This window comes from Drosophila elegans, unplaced genomic scaffold (assembly GCF_018152505.1).
Source record: "Drosophila elegans isolate 14027-0461.03 unplaced genomic scaffold, ASM1815250v1 contig_208, whole genome shotgun sequence".
NCBI classification, from domain to species: Eukaryota; Metazoa; Arthropoda; class Insecta; order Diptera; family Drosophilidae; genus Drosophila; species Drosophila elegans.
This window is the reverse complement of record NW_024545578.1, coordinates 8,301,076-8,317,410: the sequence shown is the minus strand read 5'-3', so window position 1 is coordinate 8,317,410 and position 16,335 is coordinate 8,301,076. Positions and strand designations below refer to the sequence as shown.

Here is a 16,335-nt window from a genome sequence, read left to right as displayed (position 1 = left end):
ATGTTTATTTCACCATCAAGAGAAATAAAGGAGAAAATCCCAGGTTGGCAGCCCTTTTTCGTGTACAGCAAGTGGTCAGCCCATTGTGTCGCTTGTGAAATTAAGGGGAAAAAGTACACTTTGTGCAAAAGTAACCGAGAGAATCGCATTATCTGGTGATTGGAATGTCTGGTGGTCCATCCATAACGCTAAAAAGCCAACCCATCGATGGTAACAACACTGGGAACGCTGCAGCGCAGCAGCAGCAGCAGGCAAATGCGAATGGCGCAGCAACTGCTGGGGCATCTGGAGCCCCTGGCTCCTCGGTGCAGGCCCAAACTCCCGGAAACGCAGGAGCAGTAGGCGGCGGAAGTGTTCCGGCGGAGGGAACCAGGCAGAACAGCCTCCAGAGGATCCAGCAGCGGAAGCAGAAGGTCTTCAACCTGCCCGTGCCCCAGAAACTGGCTAAACTCTCCATGTACTCCGCTTGCCAGTCGGAAGGATGCCGCTGCACCGGATGGAAAACGCCGCAGGAGAACCGCCACCGCGACGTGGAGTCCTCCTACTGTCCGGAGTTCAACGAGGAGTGCCGGAACGCCAGCTGCCGCCATTCGTTGCGGATGCACATCGCCCACCTGGACAACATCTCCAGCTCCAGCATGGACGAGCTGCTGGGCGCCATCATAGACATGGAGAACCTGTTCATGTCCATGCAGCGCGTCGAGGATGAGGATACCAAGAAGGTGTATCTGTATCTCTTCCGCTTGTTGCGCCAGTGCGTCCTGACGCGCCAGCAGGCTGTGATCCGCGGTCCGCTGGGCGATCCGCCCTTCGAGTCGCCCTGCATCACCAAGGCGGTGCTGTCGCTGGTCTTCTACAAGTACAACCACCTCAACCCGACTGAACTGCAAACCATGACCGAGGTGGGCAAGACGTTCCTGAACTTTCTGAACCATTACAACTTTGAATCGCCATCAACCAGAAGGGGAGATCTCACCCACGAGGATGCGTCGAACTACAAGATCAACTACACGCGCTGGCTGGTCTTCTGCCACGTGCCCGCCTTCTGCAACTCCCTGCGCCAATTTGAAACGTCCTTGGTCTTTGGACGCACACTCCTCCGCACTGTCTTTCAGTACATGTCCCAGCAGCTGAAGAAGAAGTGCATCTCGGAGCGGGACCGCTTTCCCGAGGACAAGCGCTCGATCATCACACAGATGCCCAAGTTTTTGGAGGCCCTTCGTGCCGAACTGCTGAAGGATGACTCGCCCATTTGGGATCCCAACTACCGGCCTCCCAACTCGTTCGTCATCCAGCAGAGGAAGCGACACCAGGAGGTGGCGCCCGCAGCTCCAGGTGCCAGTGTGGCATCCATAGGAGGCGCCAAGCGAGCCAGTGTGGGCGAACCTCTGCACAAGAGAATCAAAAAGGAGCCCACAGATCGATGCAGCAGGTTGGTTATTAAAATCTATTTTAAAATCAGTTATTAATGGTTCAACCCCCAGTGAGAGTTTGGATGATCTGCCCCCGGATGTTGTGATGCGGGCCATGAAATCGGTGTCGGAGTCGAAGACCACCAACAAGGCAGAGATACTCTTCCCGGTGAATGTTTCCCGCGATGAGAATGTCAAGGCAGAGGAGCAGAAGCGGGCCATCGAGTTCCATGTGGTGGGCAACTCGCTGACCAAGCCGGTGGACAAGCAGACGGTTCTGTGGCTCCTGGGCCTGCAGCTTGTGTTCGCCTATCAGCTGCCCGAGATGCCTCGCGAGTATATCAGCCAGTTGGTCTTCGACACCAAGCACAAGACTCTGGCGCTGATTAAGGAAAACCAGCCCATCGGTGGCATATGCTTTCGTCCGTTCCCCACGCAGGGATTCACGGAGATTGTGTTCTGCGCGGTCACCATGTCGGAACAAGTGAAGGGCTATGGAACGCACCTGATGAACCACCTGAAGGACTACAGTATCCTGAGGGGCATCAAACATCTGCTCACATTCGCCGATTGCGATGCCATTGGGTACTTTAAGAAACAGGGTTTCTCCAAGGACATTAAGCTGGCGCGACCGGTGTACGCCGGTTACATCAAGGAGTACGATAGCGCCACTTTGATGCACTGCGAGCTGCATCCGAGCATTGTAAACACGCAGTTCATTGCCGGTTAGTTGATCCCCAAAGGCAAATTAAGGGCATATTTTACTCTACGTTTCTCCATTCCAGTGATTCGCAATCAGAGCGAGATTCTGAAGGAACTGATAGCCCAGCGGCACAACGAGGTGCAAAAAGTAAGACCCGGTCTCACTTGCTTTAAGGAGGGTCTGCCCTCCATACCCGTCGAGTCGATTCCTGGTCTTCGGGAGATCGGTTGGAAGCCGCAAATGCGTCCGGCAAGGTCAGCCAGACCCCTGGAGGAGTCCTCCGATCCGGAGAAGCTGGCCACGTCCTTCGCATCCGTGCTGCAGTCCGTGCGCCAGCACACCACCGCTTGGCCCTTCTTGCGTCCGGTGACTGCGGCCGAGGTTCCGGACTACTACGACCATATCAAGTATCCCATGGACCTGAAGACCATGGGCGAGCGTCTGAAGAAGGGTTACTACCAAACACGCCGCCTGTTCATGGCGGACATGGCCCGCATCTTTTCCAACTGTCGGTTCTACAACTCACCCGACACCGAGTATTATCGATGTGCCAACTCCCTGGAGCGCTACTTCCAAACCAAAATGCGCGAGCTGGGACTGTGGGACAAATGATGCAGTGATTCTGAGGATCCTTGTATAAAGCAGAATATTTAATCTTCACTAACGGAGAGCACTATTATTTCTCGTATTTATTTTAGATTTTCAAGCGACAAAAGACAGAAGTGAATAATTTACTTGTAAACAAAATTGATATATGGATTAAGCTTTTTGGTGAAAACTACTAATCAAGCGCCTTGTCTTGTTCATTTAGACGGGCTTAAATAGGGTTTGTTAAGGAAAAATAAAACAGAACTGTACCCACTAATTGCTAGAAGCATCATTCAAAAGGGTAACCAATTAACCAACCAACCAGAAACAGAAAACCAAAGTTGGTTAAATGATTTGTAACCGCTACATTTTGTCTTAACTTTTTATTTCACTTTTGATTTCCTACATTCATTGTTTGCATGCTTTTAAAGTTAGGATTTCTCTTTGTTTTCGTTTGGTTTTAGTAAACATTTGTTCAATAATGTCTGTTATAAAATTAAACTGTATTTAATATTAGGGGCGGGAGTTAAATCGAATTTCTAGGTCATTGTACAAAGGCTCTTGCATATATATTTCCGTTTTGGGATGCGTTAGAAATTGCGAAAGCTCTCGCAAATATGCCAATGGTACAATGAAAATGTTAACCGTAGTTGCTTACTTTTGAATTCAATTATCTTTTATTACATGGTATTAAGTTTTAATTTCAATATGTGGTAGTCTTTACAATTTAGCCATTACTTGCGAAACGTGTTTTCCGTGTTTAACTCGATAATTGCGTATTTATATACATACATACATATGTAGAGCTAATCAGGGTGAGCATATATGGAGATATACATATTACATACAATTAGATACATAATTTATGATTACATAATATTGAAATGTGTGGCGATTCCCTCCCTCCTCTACCTCCTGCTCTCCCGCTCTGTTCTGAAAGTGAGTGTTAACCAAACTTGGACTCTATTCGGCACTCGGCGGTTTGTGCTGAATTCAATACAAATATATATATCTGGATACAAGGATAACAAACAAATATCTAAAGGACTTCATTCAGCTGGAACATACATATGCATGCACACACGTAATTTTACTCGGTTTTGAAGGCCTCGATTTCAAACGGAGCGCAGCCAGTAATCACACAATCTTAACATTTACATCGAGAACATCGTATTGTTTCAAATCGTAAGTATAAATTCCATTGCAGGCGTGGCGAAAAATGTGCAATTTGTAGCCCAACCGAGATCAGAAAAAATAAACTGTACGAAAACTTAACTTTTTTGGGCTTTTTTTGTGGATGACTTTTAAATAATGACAAATTCGCTACTCTGTTTTTTTTCACATTTTCATATGGAGACTCTCTTCACTCTTCAGCTGGGCTGGATTGACTTTTTACAATTGTGCTTTTCCAACAAGCATTGCTGCCGATTTTATTTTCATTTTCATATTTAAAATGCTCTTAAATAATAGGTTTAAATGCTAGTAAAACGGTTCGAGTGTTGGTCGATGTTTTATGCCCACAAGAAATACAGTATTACAATTGTTTTGTTTCTTTTTTTCTTTCATTCAAATAAAAACATGTTAATTAGCTTTTATTTAGTTTTGGGAATTCCATGGATTTAATTGTTTTGCTCCATTAATTTCATTATTGTTATCGACTCCTCCGCTAATTCTCAGTGTTTCTGGTAAATTTTTTGTTTTGTTTTTTGTAGCTTTCATATACTTATGCTTACTATGTTCTTCACAACTATTACTAAATATATGTATGTATGTAGGCGTGCCATTATCTCCTCGTTATCATTACCGTGTTTTCTGCTCAGCGAAAGGCGTTGGAACCAGCCATTTACACAAAACCTAACAGATGGCCGGTTCACTTTCACGTTCACAGTCGCTAGTCGTTAAGCGTTTATGTTAATCATCATCGCCAAGCACACGGTGTGGTGGGCGGGCAGCGGAGTGCGCCCAAGGACGTCGTGAGAATTATAACACTAAGTTTAATTATACAAATATTTTATGCCGTTAGATCCATAACTCGAAATTCCTGATAATAAGAGCCTGTGTGTCGTCGATCGTTCGGTCGGTCGGTTGATTGGGTTGCTTCGAATAATTAGCTTTGCAAAGAATAGGATATTAACTTTCTTCTTCTCAATTCGTTTCTATCAATTTTTATTTAAAGTGGTTGTCCACTAGCTGGGCGGCACTATTGAGCTGTAGGCAGAAACATAAGTTTAATACATGTTTCGGATATAACATCATCGGATATAATTGCTACTTACAAACTGCCGCCACCTGTTGCGTCTGCTCTGGCAAGAGGGACGTCGACTTTGTCGTCGTGGTTGTGGCGTTGGGTGCATTCGAATCCGTGGCATTGGATCCAGATCCCACATTGTTGGCAGCCTTCAGCGCTGCAGCCGTGTTGGCATTCCCGTTGGTAATGTTTGGCATGCCATTACCTCCCCGGTTGCCGCCGCGATTGTTGCTCCTGTTGCGGAAGTTGCCTCCGCCGCCCATGCGATAGTTGTTTCGGTTATAGCCTGGCGCACCTCCGTATCCCGAGTTCATGCCGCCGTTGCCCGCTCCGCCCATGTTGCCATTGTTGTTGTAGTAATGGTTGCGTCCGCGGTAGCTGTTTGCATTATATATTTAAATGATTAGCTGCTTAGATAAGTGAGTTCTTTGGTTGACTCACCTGCCACGTCGCGTCGACGAGACTCCGAAGGTTTCCGTGTTCAACTTGCGCTCCTGGCGCCAATCATTCTTCTTGTTCTTGCTGCGATCCTGGGCAGCCTCGCACGAGATGTTGTCGAAGAACGATTTGGTCTTGTCATAGCACACAGCAACGTCATCCTCCTCGGGCTCGTGCTCTCCAGCGCCGGTCTCGTTTCCAGAGTCATCCTTCTTGTCGGTCTCTCCATTCAACTGCAAACAGAGGATTCCAAAGGTAAGTAAAGTGTAACTTTTTTAACTTTAATTTAAAATATAAAGAAATTATATATAAAAAAGGTATATAATATTTTGATAAGAATAAGGTTTTATTACTTTGGGTGCTGTTTCTTTCACACATTTAAAATTGATCAGGTATTAGTAACATTAAATTATATCAAATGGTAAATCAGCTATTCACTATAGAAAAGCTTTAATAACAATATTTAAAACATAAAAAAGAGTTCGACTTACTGTATGGACGCTTTCAACCTTCTCACCCACCTGCTCATTGGTTGCAGTTGCAGTGGTTGTAGTCGAGTTGGTGGTTGTTTTGGCGTTGGCATCCTCGGCCACCTTGAGCTTGGCCAGTTGGGAGCGCAGTTCCTCGAACTTATTGTTGGCTTGCTCGAAATCGAAGTCACCCTCGAACTTGATCTTGTTGCGAGGCTTGTTCTGATTAGCCGACTGCGGACGATAGCCCTGTAAATACAGTCCCAAAAGGTAAATAAACTCTCTAGAGGAATACAAAGTACTAATAGGTGTACCTGGTTGGGTCGCATGGGCCCTCTTGATCCCATTCCGCGATTACGCATCATCATGTTGTTCGAGTTCTGACCACCGCGGTGCATGTTCCAGGCGGCGTTGTTACCACCTCCATTTCCACCGGCTCCGCCACCACCGCCGTTTCCTCCTCGCTGCTGCTGTTGTTGTTGCATGCCATTACCGCCGCCGCGATTGCGCTGGTTATTATTGTAATTGTTGTTGTAGTTATTATCCATCTGACGGCCGGAGTCACGACGATCCCGCTGCTGGTGGTGCTGGTTGTAGAAGTCGGTGCCACTGCCGCCTCGCTGTTGCTGCTGCTGCATGTTGTTGTGGCTGGGACCGCCGCCGCGCTGCTGCTGGGCCTGCTGCTGCTGCTGATTCTGGTGCTGCTGGTGGTTCTGGCGCTTATGACCTGCATCGCGTCCGTTGCCACCCTGGCCAGCGTTCTGCTGCTGGTGTAGCTGCTGCTGCTGGGTCAGCTCCGCCGTGGGACTCACAATCAGGCTAATGGGCGTCGTCGAGCGCGAGGCTCCGGCCAGCATGTCTAGAACGGAAACTGTATACATAAAAAGGACGCAACGAGGACGAAATGGAGAGAATAATGCGCGCAGGCACGGGTAAATATTAGTCCAAAGAATGCATGTTATATGTATAATTTGAAATTCACAATTTCAAGAGGTGATCCTACAAATTACTAGCGTCAGCGAAATTCTATAATTTTCCATAAGATACCTAAATCTTGTAATTAATTCAGTACCAACTGTAGAGGCTTTACTATATCTTTATTCTTCGATAAGATAAAGCTAATTGTAAATGTTTTAGTTTATCTTATTGCAATCAAAATTGAACAATTTATATATGGTTGTAACATTAGGAGTGAAACAAGATTTCAAAAATGTATCATATTGTCACAATTTTGCATAATCCTTTAGAACAATATTACTGATTGTTATCGAAATTTTACTTAAAACTTAAAACTTGCTTAACGTTATTAAAATAATCTTAAAAGATGTGATGAAATTGAACTCACTTGGCGGTTTTTGCTGCTGAGGCTTCTGCTGTTGCTGATTGCCGCCGAGGTGCATGAATGGTCCGCTGCCAGGGGCTCCGGATCCGGGAGCGAGTGATCCGCCCGCGTTGCCCACCATGCTGGCTAGGTTAGGACCGCCGAGGTTGCCGAACGGATTGCCGTTGCCGTAGCCCGGGGCACCTCCACCGGGAGCTCCTCCTCCGCCGGCGCCGCCGTTACCACCTCCACCTGGCATCTGGGGCGGCTGCTGCTGTTGCGACGGTACCTGCTGCTGCTGCGGCGGAGCGCTCATCCCGCTGGGCATGGGAAAGTGTTGCGGCATCTGGGGCGGTCCGTTCTGGAGCTGGGCCTGCATGATCGCCGGGTCATTGTGGTGCGGCAGCGTGTGGTTGTTGACGACGCGAATGTCCTTGATGTCCGATCCCCGGAAGAGGATATAGTCGTAGATCTGCGACTGCGGCGCTATCTGGAACTGGGTGTCCCGATCTTCCGTTCCGAAGGACCGCACTAAGAAATGAAAAGAATTTTTAATTAGATTCCATATTCCCCAGTCGAAAAGATAACATATGTATTTTCAGTCATTTTTGAAATTACATTTTTAAATATACACTTTGTGTCACCCACATTATTGGTCCAGACCCAATCATTACTAGTATTTAACACGATTTATTGTTTAATTTCAAATTTAAAATTAGTTAAATACAAATAATCTAAACAAAATCTTTAAAAGTTTTGATCTTAGACAAGCTGGCTGGATTCGAAATCATAGTTTTCCGATAGGGGAGATTTGGCCGATTGTTTTAGACAAATTGCATTATATAATAAACTACATTAGATATTAAAAATATAAAGTAGTGAAAACCATGTAAACCCATTAAGGTTATTCCTATTTAACCTCAACAGGGAAACGCATGTTTTGCCGGTATTTGTGCGTTCTACTCTCTCCCCCGTTTCTCCTTTTTGCCTTACAGGGCACTGACACTCGTAACGGGAGCCCGTGGATCCCGTTATCTGGCGCCAAATCGAAATTGTTTTTGCAAATAAACAAATTGCATTGGGGATTTGCAAGTGTGCGTGTGGATTTGTATGTGTGTCATGTAAAATGCAAAAGCAACACTGTACAACAACAAGCGAGAGACAAAAACAGGCCAAAGCCAACATGACAAACAAAAAGCATAAGTGAGAGCCCGAGAGAGGGAGTAAGAGCGGCAATTGCACTCTCGCAGAGTATGAAATTACTGTAAAAACTAACAAAAAGAAACGAAAAAAAGAGGAGACACACAAAAGAAATGGAAAGAATCCATTTTCTTTTCGGTGAACCGTTTTTTTACAGGGATTTTTTTTTTGGCGCAGATTACGGCACCCACACACCGTATATATAATTACGTGGGAGATTTTAAATACTTACCACTCGAGAGCGCAATGGTGCACTCCTGCGGATCCACAGTGTACAGGCGGCCCTCATATCGAATGTCCGCCTTGGAAATGAGGCTGATTTTGGAGCCCAACTCAGGCAATCCCCCGCTCATCTTGGCTATTACTTCACTGCGCACTCACACCCGAAATACAAACTATTATTAAGTGTTTTTTGCCAACAGGCACACACGAATTTCTCTGGCCAAAAGCAAACAATTATAGCGAGCGCGACGACAACGATTTCTCGACGGTTTTAGCCTGTGCTCTTCTTTTTTTCACACGCAATTGCCCTCCAGTTCCAGGGCGAATTTACGGCCAATTGCCTTCTAGCCGAGTTTTCTTTCTGGACCTGCGTTTTACCACAAGTGCGGAAAACTCTTTTCCAATGTCTGTGGTGCAGCACACACGGCTTTAAATGTGAAAATTGCAATTTTCGATGCACAAATCTTTGCTCCGTCCGTCTGCGAAAACCTACCCGTCGAAAATGAACGATTTTCGCTCGAGCGAGTGCGTCGTCGGGTGTTGGAAAGCGCGGGTGGAAAGCAGCGGCATGGCAGCGAGCAAGTAATATTATCTATTTTGTTTATTTTGATAAAAATAAATGGTTTTAGTTCCTAAATTTTGATTAAAGTGAAAAATGCATTTATAAAATGGGTTTATCTGTCTGAATTTGATAAATTAATGACGGTTCCCTGGGCAACCCTGTCTGCAACCCTAAATGCAACTCTGCAGAGTGAGCATGTAGCCCTGACTTTTCGGCTTCTGTCGGCGCTTCTTTTTTTTCCCATTCAAAGCAAAACGACGACTGAAATGCGCACGCATTTTACGGGTTTCTGAATATCTAGTTTATGTGAAAAAGTTATAGACATACGGAGCTCAATATGCCGCCCAAACTAGAGCCTATTAGTGTGCGAACGGCGCGCCTGAACAACTTGATTTTGGGAAAAGGTGTTGGCGTCTGTGCAAAGCCCGCTGGAAATGCCTCCGGATCGGGGGGATCCGCATCCACATCTGTCAGGAGGAGCGTGATACCCGTGAGCACCACCAGCGCAGCGGTTGCAGAGGCCATATGCCGCGAAGGACTCCTGGACGCCTTCTGCCTGTTGTACAACGAGTGCGACAAGGACACGCTGAAGAAGCGCGATCGCAACATCGCAGAGTTTGTCAACAAATGTGAGTCAACTACACTGGCCTGCCAAGGCTTGGAACTGTTTCCCGTAGATTGGACATCTTTTACTTGTGTATCAGAAATAAAGTAATTTTTTTGTTGACTAGTGCCACAGATTCCTGAAGGATTTAAGGCGGAAATTTAAACAATTCCCCTTGTATTATTAAGTCTAATTCTTGTTGACGAATGTTATTCAGCTGATCACATACATCCTTTTTTGCCTATTAATAATAAATGTAAATTAATAATATGGATTCCTAATAGAATCCAAGTCTAGAACCAGGAAAGCTCTATAGACAAAGATGGTTCTTTTTTTTTGGTTGATCTATTTAATTATGTCTATCAACTCATTCCTCACCCAGTTCGTCCCATTGTGGAGGAGACCCGCAAACTCCGTGTGAATGCCGATGACTTTCTCATCAAAACCCTTATTGGACAAGGATACTTTGGTAATGTGCATCTGGTGGTCGAGCGGCAAACTAATGATATATACGCCATGAAAAAGATTAAAAAGTCGGTGGTGACCACCTCGCAAGTGAAGGAGGAGCGAGATATCATGTCCACCCGCCATTCCGAGTGGCTGATCAATCTGCAGTACGCTTTTCAGGTTGGTTAAAAAATACTTAAATTTTTAATGATAATTAAACCAAATTGTAATATTCCAGGACAACGACAACCTGTATCTCATTATGGAGTACATGCCTGGCGGGGATCTGCTCAGCTTGATGTCTCGCCACGGCCCATTTGATGAAGATCTGGCTCGATTCTACCTGGCCGAGCTCACAGTAGCCCTTCACACGTTGCACGAGATGGGATACGTGCATCGGGATATCAAGCCGGAGAACATATTAATTGATCGTTTCGGACATATCAAACTGGCTGATTTCGGTAATGCCGCTGCCCTGAATAGGGACGGTCACGTGTTGAGCCTGTCGCCCGTGGGAACGCCAGATTATATAGCTCCAGAGCTATTGCAGACCATATCCACCTACAAGCTGTCTAAGTCGATGCACGATGTGAGTAGAACTGTACGATCGCAGAGCATAAGTTTTGCAGAGCGATAACTAATCGTATAAAATTATATTTTAGGTGAGCTGCGATTACTGGTCCATGGGCATCATTGGCTACGAGCTAATATGCGAGACGACACCATTCCATGAGGACAATGTTCATGAAACCTATTCTAAGATTCTCTCCCACTGCGAGGAGAGTCACTTGAAAGAGCTAATCAGCTTTCCCAGCGACCTAAAGGTGTCAATTAACTACAGGAATCTGATCGAGTCACTGGTCACAAATCCTTCGAAGCGGTTATCCTATGAGCGCATTAAAAAACACCCATTCTTTGACGAGGTTCCGTGGAATGCCATTCGGTCCCAGGTTCCTCCCATCATACCCACTATTAAGTCCGATGACGACACCTCCAATTTCGAAGATGGAACTCGACATAAAACACGCAGAGAACAGGGGTTGACTAAAAAGTCGCTTACGACAAACATGAAATCCAATGATTTTTGTGGCAAGGATCTGCCATTTATTGGTTACAGTTTTGTGCACATGGAAAAGACAGCAATATCCGCTGCTACCGATGAAAAATTGCAGGAGAAACTTAAAGATCTGCTGCTAAAACTAAAAACCAGAGAGAATGAGATTTCCATGCTCAAACAAGATCTTTTGCGGGCACAACAATCGCTTAAAAAGACCGATAATAAATCACAGGTCGTATCCGATGCCAAAGTGGAAATCAAGAAGCTGCAGCAAATTATAAAGGAGAAAACAATGGAGCTTAGCAACTGCAAGACGCAGATCAAAACACTGCAGAGTTCGGCCAAAATAGATGAGGAAATGTGGTCCAAGAAGGAATCTACTATAACCGATCTACTTCGCTTGAATCGACAAAAGTATGAGGAAGCCAAAATTGCATCGGAACAGCGATATGAGAAACAATTGGCCGACAAAAAACAAGAGCTAGCGTCAACGCTGCAAAAGTTGGATGCTAGAGAGCTTGAATTTAATGCAAAGTTGGAGGAGTGCAAGCATATTTCCATGAAATTGCAGAACTACAAGGACATGCTGCAGCAACTCAAAGAGCTGAATCTTAAATCCGAGACCAATCATGAGGAGCAAAAGCGACAAATGGCTGAATCGTATGAGCAAAAGCTAACAGATCTTCGAAAAAAAGTGCGAGACTCACAAGACACACATCGTCGGATGACAATGGAGATGCAAGAAATACGCACCGAACTGGACGAATCTATATGCTCCAGCAAGTCAACACAGGAAGCGAAGAACGCCACGGAGCGAAATATCGAGGACATATTGAGGCGACTTAACCAGGAGATTGCCTCCAACAACGAGCTCCATGCGGAAAAGGTCAAACTGGAGACGAAGCTGCAGCTGAAGGAAAATGAAACCCAAGAAGTGAAAGCAGAATGCCATCGTCTTGAAAGGGAACTACAGGTGAGTTATTGCTAAATTTAGAAAATATATGTAAACAGGCAAGCAGGCTTTGGATTTGATGCCATAGCCGAAATTGGATCGCCAAGTTGTATTTAATTAAATGTACATAGCTTATAGAGAAATGTATTAAATCAATTAATTTATTGTCTTACAAACATTTTAGAAAATGTAATTTAAACTTGTAGGTACAATTAATGAATGTGCAAAAATGAATCTAATTGAAACTAATATATTGTGTTCATCTAGCTTGCCGAATGTCGCTGTCAGCTGGCTGAATCTTCGCTAGCTTCGCATACATCTCCATACGAAACTGCGCCTGGATCTTTGACCGAACTGAACGCCATCGAGGACCAACTGCGTGCCGATTTAATAGCCGCCAAAGAGGGCGAAACCCATCAGAAGGGACGCGCCGATCAACTTCAAACGCTGGTCACCAAACTAGAGCAAATGCTCGAGCGATTTAACGAGCAGAGTCTTTCACCCACAAAGTCGCACTCTTCTCGAAAGCAGGAAACCGAAACCGTGGGTGACATGCTCGAGCGGCAAAACGAGAAATTGGAGGATAAATTGGCTGCAGTTCGGGAACAGATGATTGTGGAGCGTCAGGCGGCGCGTACAGCAAATCTTTCTCTCTGGAAAGTGGAGAAACAGCTCGAAGAAGCTTTGTCCGAGAAAAAGTTATTAACACGACGCATGGAACTAACCGAGGATCGCATTAAAAAGGCACAAAACGCCAACGAGGAATCTCAGAGAATGCTGAAGTCGTCACAAGAGGAAACACGCCAGCGGGAATCTCGGATCGAGGAGCTGAAACAAGAGCTGGCAGCCGCCAAACGGGATGTCCTCAAGGAGCATCGCCAATGGGAAAAGGCCGAGCAGGAGCGCATGAAGTGCAAGTCGGAGATAATCGAACACCTGGCTAATGTCCACAAACTTGAGCAGCAGGAGAGTGAGTTGCGACAGAAACTAAAGCAAATCCAAACCCGATTCGATGGCTTGACTTTGGAGCACAAGAATACCATGCGGGAGTTGCAGGAGGAGCGCGATCGGAGCAGTAAAGCCAATGATTCCAGCCTGGCTTTGCAAAAGGAACTCAAACAACTCACGGAGAATTTCCAGAGGTTGAAGTACGCTTGCAGCATTACGGACAACCAATTAACCGAGGTCGAATCCATGCTCAAATCCGAACAGGATCGCAATAAATCCCAAAAATCTCAACTGGACATGCTTCATGGAAAATTGAGGGAGAGAAACGATCAGTTGACTGAGCTGCGGAAGGAACTATCTGCCATTGAATCCGAAAAGCGTCTTGCCGAGAAGCGCGCCCAGGTTCTGGCATCGGAAGTCGAGGAACTTCGACTGAACCTCAAGGAGCAGCAGAAGAAGCTGGTGGCGCAGCAGGATCAGCTGGTGGAGCAGACAAACGTGCTGTTTGCCACCCAAGAGCGCGCGGATCTTCTCGAAGGTCAGAATGCCAATTACGAAGCGCAAACTGTGGATTCGGATCGAGAGATGCATAGCCTAAAAGAGGAAAATGCACGTATTCTAAGCGAGCTTTTCCACAAGAAGGAGGAGGTGGCCAATCTCCAGGCAGACATAAGGGACTTGGAGTCGGCCCAAGCAGATTTGCACGCGGAAATCGATTCTCTTCAGGATACTTTGGCCGAGAAAGAGCAGTTCTATGTGCAGCGCGATATCAAATCAAATGCAACTCTTGCCCAGCACAAGAAGCTGATTGACTATCTTCAGGTATAACTATTAGACATTTTTGGAAATAATTTACGAGACTTACGACTTACTTAATAAATTTAATTTTAGCTTAAAGTGGAAGACCTGTCCTCCAAGAAGAAGAAAACCCTGGCGGACAAGCTCTTCGGTTCCAGCCACACCAACAAGGAGAACATATCACCTAACGATGTGGAGTCTTCTATTCTGTATCGTGCTCTAAAGGAGGAACTAAAGCGAGAACAAAAGTTGTGCAGCATGCTGAAGGAGCAGGTGGCACAGTTGAACGGTGAGTTTACTAAGTAGTTATATATTTTTACATCTAACTGGAATAAAAAGACTATTTCTTAATTGAAACACTTATTTACATATATCTAAGTTTTTTATAATAACCTATATTTTGTAAATTTTAGGAACTGCAACTTTGCGCTCTCCTCGCAAGTCGGCGGCAGTTAATGGCGACTCCGACACACCTAAACCAAGACCAGTAAGCATTGCCGCCCTGCCACGTTCTCCACAGAAGCAGCAGTTGCCATTGAAGCGCACAACTAGCCAAGTGGAACTGAAGACCACGGAGAAGTTGACCAAACCAGCCAGTGCAGAGCAGGCCCATCACCGTTTTGAGCTGGCTCTGCAGGAGTCCAAGGTAGATGCAGCCGACTGTGTAGTCTGTGGCCAGGTCATCGTTGCCGGCTCGCCCTTCTGGAAGTGCCGGGAGTGCAAGGATGTGACGCATCGCAAGTGCCGGGCCAATGTTCAGGGAGATTGCGGAACCAAACCTACAGCACCGCCAGCAGATGACCTAAGCAGTATTCCATCTGTCTCGAGCTTAGATGTTGCAGGTTCAACAACCAGTAGCGAGTACATTGGATCGCTGGTCTACAGTTCCGATTGCCCGGGGGATCAGGCTGCTAAAAAGGAGATCGAAGTGAACTGTGCCTTCGAGGTGGCCGAGCAGCAAATACTCCTCCTGGGCTGTAACACCGGATTGTATGCGTACCACCTGGACTCCCAGCGCCTGGTGCACATTTCTGGACTCGAGTCCGTGAGTTGTATGTCCATCTGCAAGCGTCTGGCTAAGGCAATTATGGTGGGCACGGTGGGCGAGAAGCTATACCAGTGCGACTACCGGCAGTTGGAGTCGCGTTGCCAGAGTTCCAATGCCTGTCATAAGCCTGTGTTGGAGACCTCCGCCATCGAGCTACCCTTTGCCAATCGCACGCCTTCGGAGAAATGGAAACTGGTGCTGATCTCTGATGAGGCAGAGAACGCTTTGGATTCGGTGGCCATTGCGGCTACGTCCACCCGGATTGTCATCTTGAAATACGACCTCAAGTTGCATATGTTTAAGCCAGTTAGAGCTCTGGACACCACCACTCCAGTCACCTCTATATTCTTCACACGTCACTCAGCTATTGTTACTTCGGATAAGTTTTACGAGATCGATTTGGACAATTATGCAGCTGAGGAGTTTGTGGACCTTTCGGACAAGTCGATGGAGAGCACTGCCAAGTGTCAGCCACTTACTGTTGTGCGCATTTCTCGACAGGAATACCTCCTCTGCTTTGCGGAGTGTGGAGTCTTTGTCGATGAGTTTGGCTGCCGATCCAGGCCCTGCGATTTGAACTGGGTCTATGCACCCACTGGCTTTGTTTACCGCGAACCCTTCTTATTTATTGCCCACTACCAAAGCGTGCAAATAGTCCGTTTGCATCGGTCCTTCAGCAAGGAACTGGCTAACGGGGACAATGGCTCGGAGACCTCTGAATCGCCGGAGCTGCAGCGCGTCTACTTGCCCCACTACATGTCCACCCTGCTAGCGAACAGTGGAGATGTCAACCTGTATGCCGTGGCCATTGATCAGAGGCCTTGCAATGGAACACAGAAGATATATCACTTGGACACGATGCAGGCGTTCAAGCAGAAGTTCAACGTCTCTATGGAGACCATTTCTTCGGTGGCCACTTCCGTGACTTTGGGCTCAGCGATGACAGGTGATAGTTTGTAGATTATTTCGCGATTTCAACAAAACATACTATTTAAGCAACAAGAACAAAACTTTGTACTACAATCTCAGTAGTAAATAAGTGTAAGGTTAAGTTGCCTTAGATTTTAATTCATGAAAAGGTTTTAGTTTCTGATCATCTTACTTTTTTATTAAAATTTGTAAGCAGAATGGCATTATTGTAATTTAAATTACTCCCTAAATACTTTTTGTGCGTATACACAAATAAAATATTCTTTGCCTCTATTAAAACACTTTAAAATGGGACTTCTCTTTAACAAATATGCCAATAATTTACTACTTATATTTATTTTTAATACTTACACTTATAATATAACCTAGCATTTGGAAGGAACTATG

General features: G+C 45.8%; 3 protein-coding genes across 10 annotated transcripts; 2 read left to right on the top strand and 1 right to left on the bottom strand.

Annotated features, from left to right (window-relative positions):
* The first annotated feature begins 58 nt into the window (after positions 1–58).
* LOC108146730 (histone acetyltransferase KAT2A) lies at positions 59–2,980 on the top strand. The gene is made up of 3 exons (XM_017272830.2): positions 59–1,432; positions 1,485–2,137; positions 2,198–2,980. The coding sequence occupies exons 1-3, from the start codon at positions 165–167 to the stop codon at positions 2,725–2,727; spliced, it is 2,451 nt and encodes an 816-aa protein (XP_017128319.1). The 5' UTR covers positions 59–164; the 3' UTR covers positions 2,728–2,980.
* A 1,124-nt stretch (positions 2,981–4,104) lies between these two features.
* On the bottom strand, positions 4,105–9,112 carry LOC108146731 (protein LSM14 homolog B). 7 transcript variants are annotated; one of them, XM_017272831.2, is made up of 7 exons: positions 8,613–9,112; positions 7,205–7,711; positions 6,174–6,730; positions 5,881–6,108; positions 5,393–5,622; positions 4,980–5,329; positions 4,105–4,911 (listed from the first exon to the last, which is right to left on the bottom strand). In XM_017272831.2, the coding sequence occupies exons 1-7, from the start codon at positions 8,731–8,733 to the stop codon at positions 4,904–4,906; spliced, it is 2,001 nt and encodes a 666-aa protein (XP_017128320.1). In that variant the 5' UTR covers positions 8,734–9,112; the 3' UTR covers positions 4,105–4,903. The 7 variants fall into 7 exon arrangements, with proteins under 7 accessions (XP_017128320.1, XP_017128322.1, XP_017128321.1 ...); XM_017272833.2 differs by having other exon boundaries at positions 5,911–6,108; XM_017272832.2 differs by having other exon boundaries at positions 6,174–6,718.
* A 264-nt stretch (positions 9,113–9,376) lies between these two features.
* LOC108146729 (citron Rho-interacting kinase) lies at positions 9,377–16,325 on the top strand. 2 transcript variants are annotated; one of them, XM_017272828.2, is made up of 7 exons: positions 9,377–9,793; positions 10,151–10,395; positions 10,454–10,816; positions 10,878–12,245; positions 12,492–13,994; positions 14,064–14,259; positions 14,384–16,325. In XM_017272828.2, the coding sequence occupies exons 1-7, from the start codon at positions 9,502–9,504 to the stop codon at positions 15,976–15,978; spliced, it is 5,562 nt and encodes a 1,853-aa protein (XP_017128317.1). In that variant the 5' UTR covers positions 9,377–9,501; the 3' UTR covers positions 15,979–16,325. The 2 variants fall into 2 exon arrangements, with proteins under 2 accessions (XP_017128317.1, XP_017128318.1); XM_017272829.2 differs by having other exon boundaries at positions 9,378–9,793; positions 10,454–10,804; positions 14,384–16,324.
* Positions 16,326–16,335: the final 10 nt, after the last annotated feature.

Bases quoted from the DNA above. Each gene is read 5' to 3' on its own strand.
- LOC108146729 (XM_017272828.2), top strand. From the start codon at position 9,502: ATGCCGCCCAAACTAGAGCCTATTAGTGTGCGAACGGCGCGCCTGAAC. The intron at 9,794-10,150 runs GTGAGTCAACTA...TTCCTCACCCAG, and splicing joins CGCAGAGTTTGTCAACAAAT to TTCGTCCCATTGTGGAGGAG. The intron at 12,246-12,491 runs GTGAGTTATTGC...GTGTTCATCTAG, and splicing joins GTCTTGAAAGGGAACTACAG to CTTGCCGAATGTCGCTGTCA.
- LOC108146731 (XM_017272831.2), bottom strand. From the start codon at position 8,733: ATGAGCGGGGGATTGCCTGAGTTGGGCTCCAAAATCAGCCTCATTTCC. The intron at 7,712-8,612 runs GTAAGTATTTAA...TTCATTTCTTAG, and splicing joins CACCATTGCGCTCTCGAGTG to TGCGGTCCTTCGGAACGGAA. The intron at 6,731-7,204 runs GTGAGTTCAATT...TTATGTATACAG, and splicing joins TCAGCAGCAAAAACCGCCAA to TTTCCGTTCTAGACATGCTG.
- LOC108146730 (XM_017272830.2), top strand. From the start codon at position 165: ATGTCTGGTGGTCCATCCATAACGCTAAAAAGCCAACCCATCGATGGT. The intron at 1,433-1,484 runs GTTGGTTATTAA...TTCAACCCCCAG, and splicing joins CCCACAGATCGATGCAGCAG to TGAGAGTTTGGATGATCTGC. The intron at 2,138-2,197 runs GTTAGTTGATCC...TCTCCATTCCAG, and splicing joins AAACACGCAGTTCATTGCCG to TGATTCGCAATCAGAGCGAG.